The 13,038-nt window shown below is 36.8% G+C and overlaps 1 protein-coding gene across 1 annotated transcript in view; it reads right to left on the bottom strand.

The window, feature by feature from the left end:
• The window catches only part of col9a1c (collagen, type IX, alpha 1c), a 31,139-nt gene that overhangs the window by 13,880 nt on the left and 4,221 nt on the right, over positions 1-13,038 (bottom strand). The window contains exons 4-16 of the mRNA XM_088090209.1: positions 9,257-9,653; positions 8,833-8,913; positions 6,569-6,586; positions 6,060-6,149; positions 5,456-5,491; positions 3,172-3,243; positions 3,036-3,080; positions 2,899-2,934; positions 2,236-2,259; positions 2,078-2,131; positions 1,236-1,307; positions 517-555; positions 286-342 (exon numbers count right to left, since the gene is read on the bottom strand). Of these exons, the coding sequence (XP_087946335.1) occupies positions 286-342; positions 517-555; positions 1,236-1,307; positions 2,078-2,131; positions 2,236-2,259; positions 2,899-2,934; positions 3,036-3,080; positions 3,172-3,243; positions 5,456-5,491; positions 6,060-6,149; positions 6,569-6,586; positions 8,833-8,913; positions 9,257-9,653 (1,021 nt within the window). The remainder of the gene's footprint in view (positions 1-285; positions 343-516; positions 556-1,235; positions 1,308-2,077; positions 2,132-2,235; positions 2,260-2,898; positions 2,935-3,035; positions 3,081-3,171; positions 3,244-5,455; positions 5,492-6,059; positions 6,150-6,568; positions 6,587-8,832; positions 8,914-9,256; positions 9,654-13,038) is intronic.

Raw genomic sequence — 13,038 nt, 5'->3', positions numbered from 1 at the left:
TGCTTGTTCCTGTCATTATTATTTATTCAATGGTTCTTCAAAATCTGCATTATGCAGATAAATTACTTCACTCTGTCAGTTAAACAGTCGTCATTTTAATTTAGGAAGTGACTAAATTCATGATGATAAATGCTTTAAGTCATCTGAGCTTTGTCAAAACTGCAGAATGAACCAACAGAGTCTCATTCGAGTCACTAACTCACTCATAACTAAGTCACAACTCAGTCTAAAGTGTTATGTAATCCAAAAAAAATAAAGTTTTTTATTGACATTGACATTCCTCACCTTCATCCCTGGCAGCCCAGCCAGTCCCTGTGGTCCAGCAGGACAGGCGGCAGGACACTACCAATGAGAGACGGGACAGACGGAACAGACAGTCAGATAGTCAACAGACACGACTGCTGCAGAGCCTCTTAACTTCAATCAGTCAGTTTAATCAGAAATTCACTGTCACCAGTCCAATTGCCATGCATCCAGGAAACATTTGGCAAGTGAGAAAGACAGTAAAAGACTCACAGCTTCCCCGCTTCCCTCATTGCTGGCACCGGGCGGTCCCTAAAACACAGCAGAGTGACATCTAAAAGAGCCGCGGGGATTTAGATGTCGACATAAATCCGCCGGCAGAAATTCCCAGAGAGGTAATGTGAAAACAGTGCAGCGTCACCAATAAACTCAAAATTTCACTTGGAAATTTGAGTTTGAGAGGAAGTTTATGAGTGCCTGAATACAGATGATGATATTAATGTGCTCATTAGGTGGTCAGTATGCAGTTTGTGGCTGATATTGAGGTTCAATGGAAAAAAAATGCAGATACAGAATTTTCCATTTGAACAATTTTAGAATGATAAACTCAGTTGTACACTAAATTATTTTAGATTGTCTGGAGCCTCTAATGATTTTCCACAAAAGGGATGCACGGAATAATTTAGCATCCAAATGTCTCTGCCTCAGTTTCAAAGGCTTTTTCCAAATAATTCATGTTTAGTAACAATATTCTTGTCATTGTTGGCATGTCAAATACAGAGATATCAAGTAATAAGTAAGTAGCAATAACTAGCTGTAATCATAAATAACAGTATCTGCACATAAGCTTTCAAATATGGAAGATTTAAGATGCCCAAATAATAATAAGAAAGAAAGAAAATGAATGACATTACAGATTTGTGTATTGTATGCAATGTATGAAAAATAAATTAGTGGATGTTAATAAAATAAGGGTTAGTTCTTCTTCTTACCACAGGCCCTGGAGGACCAGGAGGGCCAGGAGGACCTGCGATGCCAGCTGTCCCTCTGGGTCCAGGTGGACCCTGTAAGTACAGGAGACATTTAACATCAAACACTTGAAAGAAAGCTATCATATCATATGGTTATATCATATATATATGTATATATATATATATATATATATATATATATATATATATATATATATATATATATATATATATATATATATATATATATATATATATATATATATATATATATATAATGTAATAACGTATTTGTTATTTGTGGTTGTGTATGTTATTGTTTAGATCTCCAGAGCAAATTGTGATGTTATATGGCACACTTGCTTTTGATTAAAATGTCAATAAAATCACATAAATCTGTTTTTTAAAATTCCTTTCATTTCCTTTTGATTATTGATGTTTTTTCATGTGTTTATTTTGTCTCTTATAAATTATTATTATTATTATTATCATTATCATTATTGTTTATGTAAAGTACAAGAACTTAACAGTATTACAATACATGAGTAGTTAATGTGCTTGTTCTACACATAAACCCTTTGAAACCTGGATTGACATCAGTTTTCTTGTGCTGCATTTAGACGCCTTTCAGAAGCTATTTACCCCAATACAAAATAAAATAAATATATATAATTTTTTTCAGCAGTTTTTTAGGTCATAGGTTTCCTTGTTTGTCTTTTTTTGGAGGAAGGGCTTATTAGCAGATAATTTTTACATTTCTGTAAAGCTGCCATCTTCCGATGCGTTTTAAAAAGAAATCAAGCCAGTTTGCTCAGGTTTCAAAGGGTTAATGTACTGAATTGTAAATGTTTGTTATGACTGACCTCAGGCCCGATGTTTCCTTCATCTCCTGGGGTTCCTGGTTTTCCTGGTGGTCCCTGTGAGAGACAGACACACACAGTACATTCACTGGATCTGTAACCAATGTCAAACCATTTCAACAGTGTTTCAGATTTAAACAGCTGATCCTGCAGTCACGTACAGGGGGTCCTTCACTTGCTGGGCCCTGTGAAACAACAGACAGAAGATACAGGTTAGTAGTGTTACTTTCTTCATAGTTAGTTACAATGTTATCGACATGCATGTTGCTTTAACGCTTTGAAACCTGGATTGACATCAGTTTTCTTCTGCTGCGTTCATACACGTTTTACAATCTATTTAATCCTTACCAGAGCAGATGATTTTTGCCTTTTTACCCATGATTTCTTTCTAAAACATGGGTAAAAAGGCAATAATCGACTTGGCAATAATATTCCACAAATAGCAAGAAATTAGTAAAAGGTGACAAGAAGATTGCCTAATAATTAGTTTTTAAAATAGAGAGGAGGATTTTTAGAAAATACTCCAACAGAATAGGGTAAATGTCCAGAAAACTATACGAATATTAATAATAATTTTATATTTGAAAATATGTTTCACAAAATACCCCATATATATCTATTGTAATTTCAGCATTTTGAAGGGTCTTTTAACTTTTCTTTCTTTTTTTTTTTTGCTTATTTTCAGGAAATTTTCCTGTAACTTTTTTCTAATTTCTTGCTAATTTTTGGACCAAACATGCTTATTGACTTCTGTCCATGTTTTTGAAAAAATCAAACCAATTTGCTCAGGTTTTAAAGGTTTAATTAAAGATTTCTACACTTACAGGAGCACCTGGAGGTCCAGGAAAGCCAGGGAGTCCCTATAGTCAGAAGAAAAAAACAAATCATTAACATTGTCTGTGTCTAATAATCATTTTTCTAATGAGTGAATTATTTTGGAGCAATGTAAATTAGTACTTACTCTCTCACCGACAGGCCCTCTGGGACCCATTGGACCAGAAGGACCCTGCAGACACACCAACACACAGTCACACACAAACAGCACTGGCAGAAATTAGAAAAGAGCGTGTGTCAGTGGATGAAGTGATGTTTCATACACTTGCTCCTGGATGGCCAGGCAGGCCTCGCTGTCCAGGAAGACCGATCTCGCCCTGCTCCCCTTTGCTGCCCTAGGAAACAGACACAACAGGAATAAAACAGCTTTATCATCTCCCTGCATCTCTTGGCTCTGTTGCTAAGATACACAGAGGCAGAGACAGTCAACATTTAATCAATGAAAGGTGGGCCGCTCTGGTTGTTTCTTAGATCAGCAACATCTCGAGCTTGTGTAAGGCTATGCAGATAACAATGAGGTTGGACGGGAAAAGGAGCGATGACAAACGACGGAGGTACCAGTAAACATGTTGCCTCCCCTTAACCCTCAGGTTCAATCAGGAACAGTAATAAAAAAGGTCCGAGTCTGTAATGTATCAGCGCAAATACATTTTGTTATTTGTGTCTGAAAGAAGAATGTTACGTCACTAGGAAGACAACTAAACTGGTGTAAAGTTCATTATAGAGTGCAGTACATTGATCATCTGCAAAGACAGACATCTCTGTGCTGGATGTCTTTTCAATAAAACGACTGTTATGGTTGCTTGAAACGTTAAACTTTTGTCACGGTTTGGCCTTTCATTCACATGACAACATATTTTAGGGGCCTGAAAATGCACACTTTTGAAACCAGCTTCCACAGTGTAATTTTTTTGAAAAACGCCACTTCTTCTGTCACCGTGTAAACTGGCAATTTGCAGATTCTGTGAGAACGGTGACGACATGCCTGCACTTTGTGCATTACATTTTAGATAAATAGCCATGCGCAAGGGGACAACAATAACAACAATGGCGGGCTACCGAGTTGTGTTTGTGCTGTTGAGTTTATTAATACTGTCAGTTATCGTGTGTGCATTCACTGTTGTCTTCTTGTTTGTTTATACCTTGGATGTATTAAGAAAGTCTAGATATAGTCATGGATGCTTGGCCCCGTTCATTCATGTGAGAGCTGCTAATTGGTGCATGAAGTTAAAAAAAAAGGGTTTTTTTTTGGGAAAAGAATACCTGGATCGATGGGCTCATGAGGCTTGTGCACTAGACTTACAACAGCAGAGCACGGCCAGCTGGGTAACTTCCATTGGCGGAGTGACTGATTTCCGTTTCAACACTTTGCTAGCTCAAATGGCAGTCTAAAAAAATTAATCTTTTAGACTTTCCAAATGTTATCCAAGAAAAGAGTCATTTCGCAATCACAAAAAAACAATATCCACTGATTAACAGACTTCTCTTCACTGGCTCAAAATTTGCATTAGAGCCATGCGCACATCCTGAGGGCTTTAAAGAAAAAATAAAAAAATAAATAAAAATAAATAAATAAAAAAGTGACCCCCCTGCCACCCTCCTCCTCTGATAAATAAAGGACAGTCCCACAACAGTGGCATGGAAGCTAAGCGATGTCCTGCTGTGGACGAGGCTGCAGCAAATATAGTGTACACTTCAGTTTAATGTAGACTATATTTGAATATTTGCTCCTCTTTATTTTCCACAGCAACTGATGAAGGCAGTGGCAGAGCAGCAGCTCCGACGTTCAGTGGAGTAAAATGATGTTTTTGATAACTTTACATCAAATTCCTGTCAGTAAGGCCTGTTATAAAGCAAGGTAAAATAGTGAAAATATCCTCACTATAGTGTAGGCTACACTTAAACTGATATTGTTTTGTTTTAGGAGGCTTAAAACTAATTGTTGAAGGCAAGTTTGCTCAGTGCTATTTGGTTATATTTTTAATGATGGTTTTCTACCCCGAATTTATTGTAAATAAACAGTTATGATTGTGATTTGGTTCTATTTTATAGACTGTATAAATAATAGATGTTTATTGCATTTAATTGAAAGAGGACATATCTCCACATGCCTTGGTTAAGTTGAACATACTTCCATCAAATAATTGATTCTCCTACAGTGCTTGTATACTGGGACAAGGACAATAGTCTAATGAAATGACCTAATCGAGCTATGACAATAGCTCGACTAAACTGTGCATGTAAACATACTGAGTGTGAACTTAAACGTGTGTTAGATTCAGGAGAATATTTGGGTCTCTAGTAATTGGTTGGGGAAAATTGATGCGATGTCAGACTGAAGATGGAAACAGTGTGATGAGTTTGCAGTTCTGTCTGATTTCAGGCAAGCTCAGGTCATATTTTCTTACAAATCAGTTTTGAGACTCTGTAAATGTGTGGCCACAGAGGTAAAAGAAATGATTTTCTGGAGATATCACACAAAAAACAGAGAATAGATCCACAAAGTTTAGTATTTTGTGAGAACATTATTCAGAATTTCACACTTACAGGAGCACCGGGACTGCCAGAAGAACCTGGAAGACCCTGCAGAGACACATAAAATAACATAGTTAAAGAAAGTAGAGACATAAAGAAGAAGAATAATGGCTCTATGGTAACCCTGTAAAACCTGAGCAACTCCACATCATTTATTTAAACAAAAATTGGAAAAAGGCAATGAACAACAAAAGAAGACATGTCCCAAAAAATACCAGAAAATAGTGAAATAATAGTTAAAAAATAGTTAAAGTTAAAAAAACAAAGCAAAACAAAATATGAAAAAACCTGAAAAATGGGCATAAAATATATCATTATATAATATATAATTTTGTAACCATTTTAAATATGAAATTATGATGATTATAATCTATTTTTTCCTAGCTTTTTTCTTTTTTTTTCCTTAAGACATTTCCCCTAACTTTTTAGAAACCATTTTTTAAATCTATTAATTTCTTGCTCTTGCTCATTGCCTTTTTTTCCTCCTTGTGAAAAAATCAAACCAGTTTGCTCAGGGTTCAGAGGGTTAATAGACCTGATTCAGAAAACAAATGACTTCAGGGGTTTGTGGAAAGAACACAGGGAGAAAAAGAATTATCAAGAAGGAAACGCTTACATCTCTTCCATCTCTGCCGTTTTCTCCTGGGGGCCCTCGAGGGCCCTCTGGGCCAGGTTGTCCTGGGGGGCCTGGGACTGATTTGTCAGGCTGAGAGTGGAGACAATGAGTCAGCAAATGACAGTGAAAAAGACTTAATAAAATCTATAAATATAACTTTTAAAAACAGAATTTTTCAATTAAAAAGACATATACCTCAATGAATTAGACTCATCAAACCATTTATGCAAACTTTACATCATACCCAATTTTATTTAATATATATATGTTTATGTAAAGCTAACAGAAGCCTAAATGTGTCTTTTTATAGCCTGCGGGCATGTTTCTGATTTGAGACATTTCGGGTATAATTCTATATTTCTGTGCTCCAAAACAGCAAACAAGCAAAATCATTACCATAAATTAGATTTAGAACAAAGCAATGAGGTAATTAGGCAACCCAAGCACTGAAGTAGATTATTGGCTCAAAATTACAAAGCAAAAAGAAAGTAGAGAAGATCGATAAATACCTCAGCATTGGCATACATCTGAAGAAGCAAGAGAAATCAGATAAAGGGAGAGTTAGTGAAAGTAGTCACACCACCCTCACCAAACGTGTCAGCAGAAGCCTGCTCATAGTCATAGTAGTGAGTAGATATCATGCTGTCATTTGAATAAACAGCCCATAGTACCAACACACCCCCCCCATGTACAGAACCACCTCACAGCTCCGATGCAGGAATGTTAGCCTGAGATCTAATAGAGCGCACCACAGGCCAGGAAATATTTCTGGCTACAGTGAGAAGGAATATTTGCATCTTGATACAAGTGACTGAATAAAAAAAAAACCAACAACACTCGAGCTGATTCTAATTCATGGTGCGGCAGACTTTCTGCAGAATGAGATGTGAGACAGCAGAGTGGCATTTTCATTACAGGCTACAAGTATTTCTCTCAGGCAGAAATCTCATTAACTGTGCTAAAGCCACATTCAAGTCAAAGATAATATTTGGTCATGAATGCTATAAACTATACACAGCCTTACATAATGGGTGTGTGTTTTCATTTCGGGATAATTCTGTCCAAACTTTTCTAGTGGATACATCACGTTGCATTTGCAGTCCAATGTAAAAGTGTCAGTCAGTCCAAAAGGGATTGCCACTCTTATAAAATTGTGCCCTATTGGCAGTAATTGTAAACTCTCTGTAACCCATAGGGACTGTTTGGCACATATTACATGCTTTTCATTTGTCTTTTTTTTTTTTTTTGGTTGAAAATTTTGGCTAGGGTTAGGGTTAGGGCAAATCTTCGCGAAATTGAGTATTTTTGTTTAATCTTGTAATTTCTAACGCAGCTCCTATTATAAGTCTAAAATACACAGTGTAAACAAAGCTGTTACATTCATACTGTTAAGTACAATTTTTGATACCACAGCCATCACAGCATAAAAAAATGCAATGTTTTATGTCTGGGTGACATTCTGGGCTTTTGTCTTGTAATTCATAATTTTTTACTATTTTCCACATGATGATGTCTTTTTTAATTTATTTTTTATTTGTACTTTTTACCATATTTGGCATATAGAAAAAACACCTGCTATTTCCACTAGGAGTACTGTCACAATCAATGTTGCTGCTGATCATTGACATATTCTGGGCTGTGATAATCAAAAAAAAAAAAAAGAAAAAGAAAAGACCAACAAAATACTTTGCACGTAGCATTTTTAAAATAGTTAATTTTTTTTCTCTACTGTAGTATATTAAAATAATTATTATTGTCATCTAAAAACATAGTGGCACCATGACAAAAAAGGGTTTAATTTCTGAAAATTAATGAATATTTGACATTTATGATTAGGACTGATGTTGGTTCGAAAAAATAAACTCGTTAATAAAATTTCACGGCATCGTCACGGCAAATACAAAAAGTAGGAATAAATGTATGAAAAAAAGCTATTTCCATAGATTTTTCAGCATAAGCTCTATTGTTTGATGTTACTAGCTCACTGTGCTTTCTCAGCAACATGGGTGGAGAAAAACTGATTTTAATGGTCCTAAACTGCAGGAAGCAGGTGTTAAATTGTGTTCCTGTCAGCTGGTAATCAAGTAGGAGCAGGTTGTGTGACTGTACAGGGAAAGTAACTACAGGCAGGGCAACATGTGTAAGTTGTTATACAGCCCATTGCCAAGACTTTTAATTCATCCTGTCCAAATTTTTGTTGGGCAAAGTCAGTGCAATAACTTCTCAGTCAGATGTAACCATGCAAAAACTATGTTGTTGTTAGGCGTTGTGTGCTACTTGTTTTTATGTTCCAAACCCTGCCAGCTAACATTACCGCAAGTGTTATTTTCTGTGCTGACTTTCGACAAAATGCTAACCACAAAAATCTTGCACTATGCACACAATGTGTGTTGGCTTTCCAGTCTCGCATGTTTTAAAATTTGATCAAACTTCCTCTTCGTTATTAAAGCTCGCCACTCAGCCAAGCAGTGCTTTGGCTCCATGCGCTGAGGTTTTAACACAGCCAATGAGATCATGTCTGCCTTAACAGCTCTGCTTCCAAGACATGTTTGTTTGGGGTTACAGCTCCAATCTGCTGATGTCCAACTTGCAAATTGTTTTGGATGAAGTGCAACCTCTGGATGTGCTACAGGAAACTGCTTGGCAATTTTATACATCTGCAACTCCATCTCAGCATTTCTGCCCTTGTTTTTCTCTCAGCGTGCTTATCAACCTGAATAAAAACCACAAACCACAGCTGATGCTGAGCAGATCCGAGTCCTTGTTACTGTACCTCGGTGGCAGGCAGCTCGTTGCAGCTCTCTCTCTGGGCCCTCTTCGGGTCGCAGTGAATCAACATCCACTGGAGTTCAAACTGAAAAGAGATGTTAAATACATTCTTCAGTCGTGACACTGGCTAAGAATCTTGAACTGCTTCTTCATGCTGCAGTTATTTCTTTGTACTTTTGAATCAGCTCTCTCTATGGGTTGTTGAGCTCGATGTTTCGCCAATGTTATTTTCTGCAGGGATTAACTTTTTCTTTTTTTTCCCTCCCCTGGAACCCAGCTGAGCAGCTTTGCTGTGACAGCAGCACTTTAGAATTATAGCAGAGCTCAGCACACATATAAACCTGTTTGTTCACAGAGAGCACCATTTCTGATAAGTAGACTTAGTGAGCGTGATTAAATGCAGCCAGCGATACTCCATCCTCGCTTACCACCACGGAGGCGTCGGGATCAGTGTCCAGCCTGCCAATGAGAGTGTCTCCCTCTGTGTTGATGGGACCTTTGCCCTTGATGGGCTTCCGATCCACAGGCTGGCAATCCACGTAAAGCGTGACCTGCTCGTGCTCCACGCCAATCATCACTTTGTGCCACTTGGTGTTGAAGAGCACAGAGAGGCCGGGGAATGTGACCGTCTGGAGGTTGCCGTCTGCGCCCATTAGGAAGTACTCCAGAGCCTGCTGGTCGCCATTCAGCCTCATTCCGGCCTGCTTTTGGCCGTCTTCGTCCACTATTTGCCAGACGTTCCACACCTTGTTCACAGTATTTTTGATCATGCGGAAGGTTACCATGAAGGAGTACTCATCAGGGAAGCCGCGAGGGAAGTTCAGCCTGATGGGGAAAATGAGCACAGGGGTTCAATCAATCGATTAATCAATCAATCAAATTTGATTCATTTAGCACCTTTCAAACAAATCAAATGCAATTCAAAGTGCTACGCAGTTTGACTGAAGAAACAAAAACAAGAACAACATAGCAATTAAGCAAAAATAGATCTTGAAAAAAATGGATCTTAATAAATAAAATAGTTATAAACCATAAAATTGTAATGGTAAGACACTACATAAACTAAAAAAGATAGGCTTTTAGTATATGTTTAAAAGTATAAATATTTCCGGAGAGTGGGGGTGTGGTGAGAGATGGGGGTTATAATTAAATATTATTAAAAAACGAGGGAAACATTTCCAAAAAATGTCTCTTAATGTTATATTTAAAATTATGTAACAGAAAAAAAACAAAACTTTTTAGCACTTTCTTGAACTCATTTTCTTGTCTTGTCTTTTCTTTGTTTTCTTCTTTTCTTGGTTTTTCACTTTTCTTTTGTTTTTTTTCTTAATTTCAGGTAATTGTCTTGTAACTTTTTAACAATTTCTTGCTAGTTTTTGGGTCATTCTTGGTAGGTTGCTTGTTGCCCTCTTCCTATGTTTTTGAAAGAAATCAAGTCAGTATGCTCAGGTTTTAAAGGTTTTTCTATGGTTAAGTATCCCATACATCCCCACTTCAAAACATCCAAACTACCGCTTCAACCCCTTCAGACCTGAGCAAACTGAGTCTTTCAAAAACATAAGAAGGCGGCAATGAGCAATGAAAGACAAAATGACACAAAAATAAACAAGAAATTAGTATAAGTAAGTACAAGAAAATTATCTGAAAATAGTTTTTAAAAAGAAAAAGAATGTTAAACAAACACACAAACGAGGAAATTATCCAAAAAAGGTGCTTAGAAATACAGCAAAATAATTTTAAATATGTATTTATGATAATTATAAATATAGTTTTCCCTAGCTTTTTTTTGCTCAATATCTTTTCCTAGCTTTAAAAAATGTTTTAAAACTTTTTAAAAAAGTTTTCTAAAACTGTTAAAAAACTACTAACTAACTACCTTATTGCAATTTGTGGAACATTTTTAACCAAGTTGCTCATTGCCTTATTGAAAATTATTTTCTCAGAGTTCAAAAGTTTACATACTTGTGAAAGACATCTGAAAGCAGCACAATAACAGTGCTGTGCTCCAGGTTTCAAATAGTTAACGATGAAGTTTCTGCATGCACACCAATCACCAACAACATCATCAAATCAGTGGTCAAAAATTAACTTAAAACACAAATAAATTAAAGCTACGTGCTTCAAGGAAACAAGGTGTGCTATTATATCAGAGATACTGTGAAAGAGGCTGCCTCAGTGCATAAATCACTGCCCCAATTACAACATGCAGCCCTGGTTAGCATCCACAGTCTGCTGCTCTCTGTGTTTTTAACAAGCCAGATTCTCAGTAGGTGGTGTGCTCATAGATGGGCGCTGCAGCCGGACTTTTACCATCTTGTAAATGATCAAGGTGAAGCAATAAAAAAAAGAGTTTCCTGTAAGCCAGTAAAGCAAATGAAGACCACTCTAGGTTTGCCTGAGGTGAGAAAGTCTAAACTATGTGCTGCTTTTGTCCTGCAGATAAAAAAAGGGAGGGTGTGCAGCATAAAGCTGGGTGTCAGGGATGGACTTCAAAGCACAGTCTGTGGCCATGGGACTGATGGAGGAAATAAACATGTATTTACATTCAGTGTGACAGACCCGAGTGGTGTAGGCGCAGGGTGCCAGCGAGTTACATAACAGCTTTTAAGGAAAGCTGGCCTGCAGGGAAAGATTAGCCAAAACAGAGTGGAACAGGCACACTGGGGAACACCAGGGGACGTCTTTGGTTATGTAAAGTGGCAAAGCCATTAACCTGCACACTCTGTACTCAAACTAGTTCAGTGAAATTGTGCTTTTGGCATGTTTTTCAATACCTTACTGAAGCGCAAATCACTGAGATCTGCTCTGATATTGCTACCAGAGTTTCAAATCGTAAGCACTTTCTTTAATCAATTATTGGTCAAATTGATGAGCGATTAATCGTTATTTGAAAAAAAACCAAGTGTTTTTCAAACAATACCCTATGATTTTTTTATTTACAATCAAAACTCACAGAAACACGTTGCATATAATTTGACAGCATTACATAGCAATTAAATTTCACATGGTCGATTAAATTCTTAACAACAGCAACTTCTTAACAACTGATTAGTCAGTCATTCCTACACAGGGCTGCATTATAGACTGGGCAAAGTGGTAAGCTGTGACCCAGGACCAAAGACCTCAGAGGTCCCTGAAAGCAGCAGGTTCGATATGTGTCATTTGGTTTGCGATTATTTGACTATTTCTAAAGATGGGGCATTCCACTAACTTGTTACAAATTTAGTCATGAGGATTGCTACTCAGTTTGTCTCTTGAGAGACGTCGTCAAAACAAACAAGCTGCAACCTCTGAAAAAAGATTCCAGTGTGAAAGTGCCAAAAACTGCAGTTCCTCTGATGGCCACTTTGGCTCCATATGCCAGTCAGCCTACATAGACACCCACGTTAAAATATAAACATCTTTGCAGCCTGTTACAACCCCCCCCCCCCCAAAAAAAACAGAAGAAACAAAAATAAAAATCTCTCAAGCTTTTTTTTTTCATATGCTGCTGTCAGACTTCCAAAAGTATTAAAAAAAACTAAAACTAAAAGTAAAACTAAAGTAAACCCTTGAACCCTGAGCATATTGGTGAAAATTCTTTCAAACAATGGGAAAAAAAGCAACTGTAAACCTGGTAAGAAACTGCGTGAAATAAGTAGATATAGAATATTATTCTTAAAAAGCTAGAGAAAAAACTGGGGAAAGACTATATTTATAATTGTCATAATAACATAAAATTATTTTAAAATTATTATGCTCCACTAGACACCTTTTCCCCTGGTTATTTTTTTTTTTTTTTGTATTTTAGTTTTCTTTCTTTATTTTTATTTTCTTTTTATAAACTTATTTTCAGGCAATTTTGTTGTACTTTTTAACAATTTCTTGGGTCATTTCTTCTTTCTTCCCATGTTTTTGACAGACAGGAATCAAGCTAATTTGCTTGGGTTTAAAAGGTTTCAGCTATTTTCCTCGTACATGACAACTGATAAAGGGAGCGAAATTATATATTACTCATTTGATTAAACTTTATCAAGGCTTAAAGTTCTGAATTATTGAGAGCGTTGCCAATGTGAGCAACAGATGGGTGCCATCCGTTGACAAATTGCCTGGCAACAGCACTGGTTAGGTAACATAACCATCTGTCACTGTTTCAGTGTGTTTTCAGTTCATTTGAACTTTTTGGTAGGAGAAAAAAAAAAGTCTTGTTCAAGTTTGGTTGTACTAAAAG

Source organism: Plectropomus leopardus, chromosome 17 (assembly GCF_026936395.1).
Source record: "Plectropomus leopardus strain MGB_pleo_1.0 chromosome 17, ASM2693639v1, whole genome shotgun sequence".
Lineage (NCBI taxonomy): Eukaryota > Metazoa > Chordata > Actinopteri > Perciformes > Serranidae > Plectropomus > Plectropomus leopardus.
The sequence above is the reverse complement of the archived record's forward strand: the minus strand, read 5'-3'. Positions and strand labels throughout refer to the sequence as shown.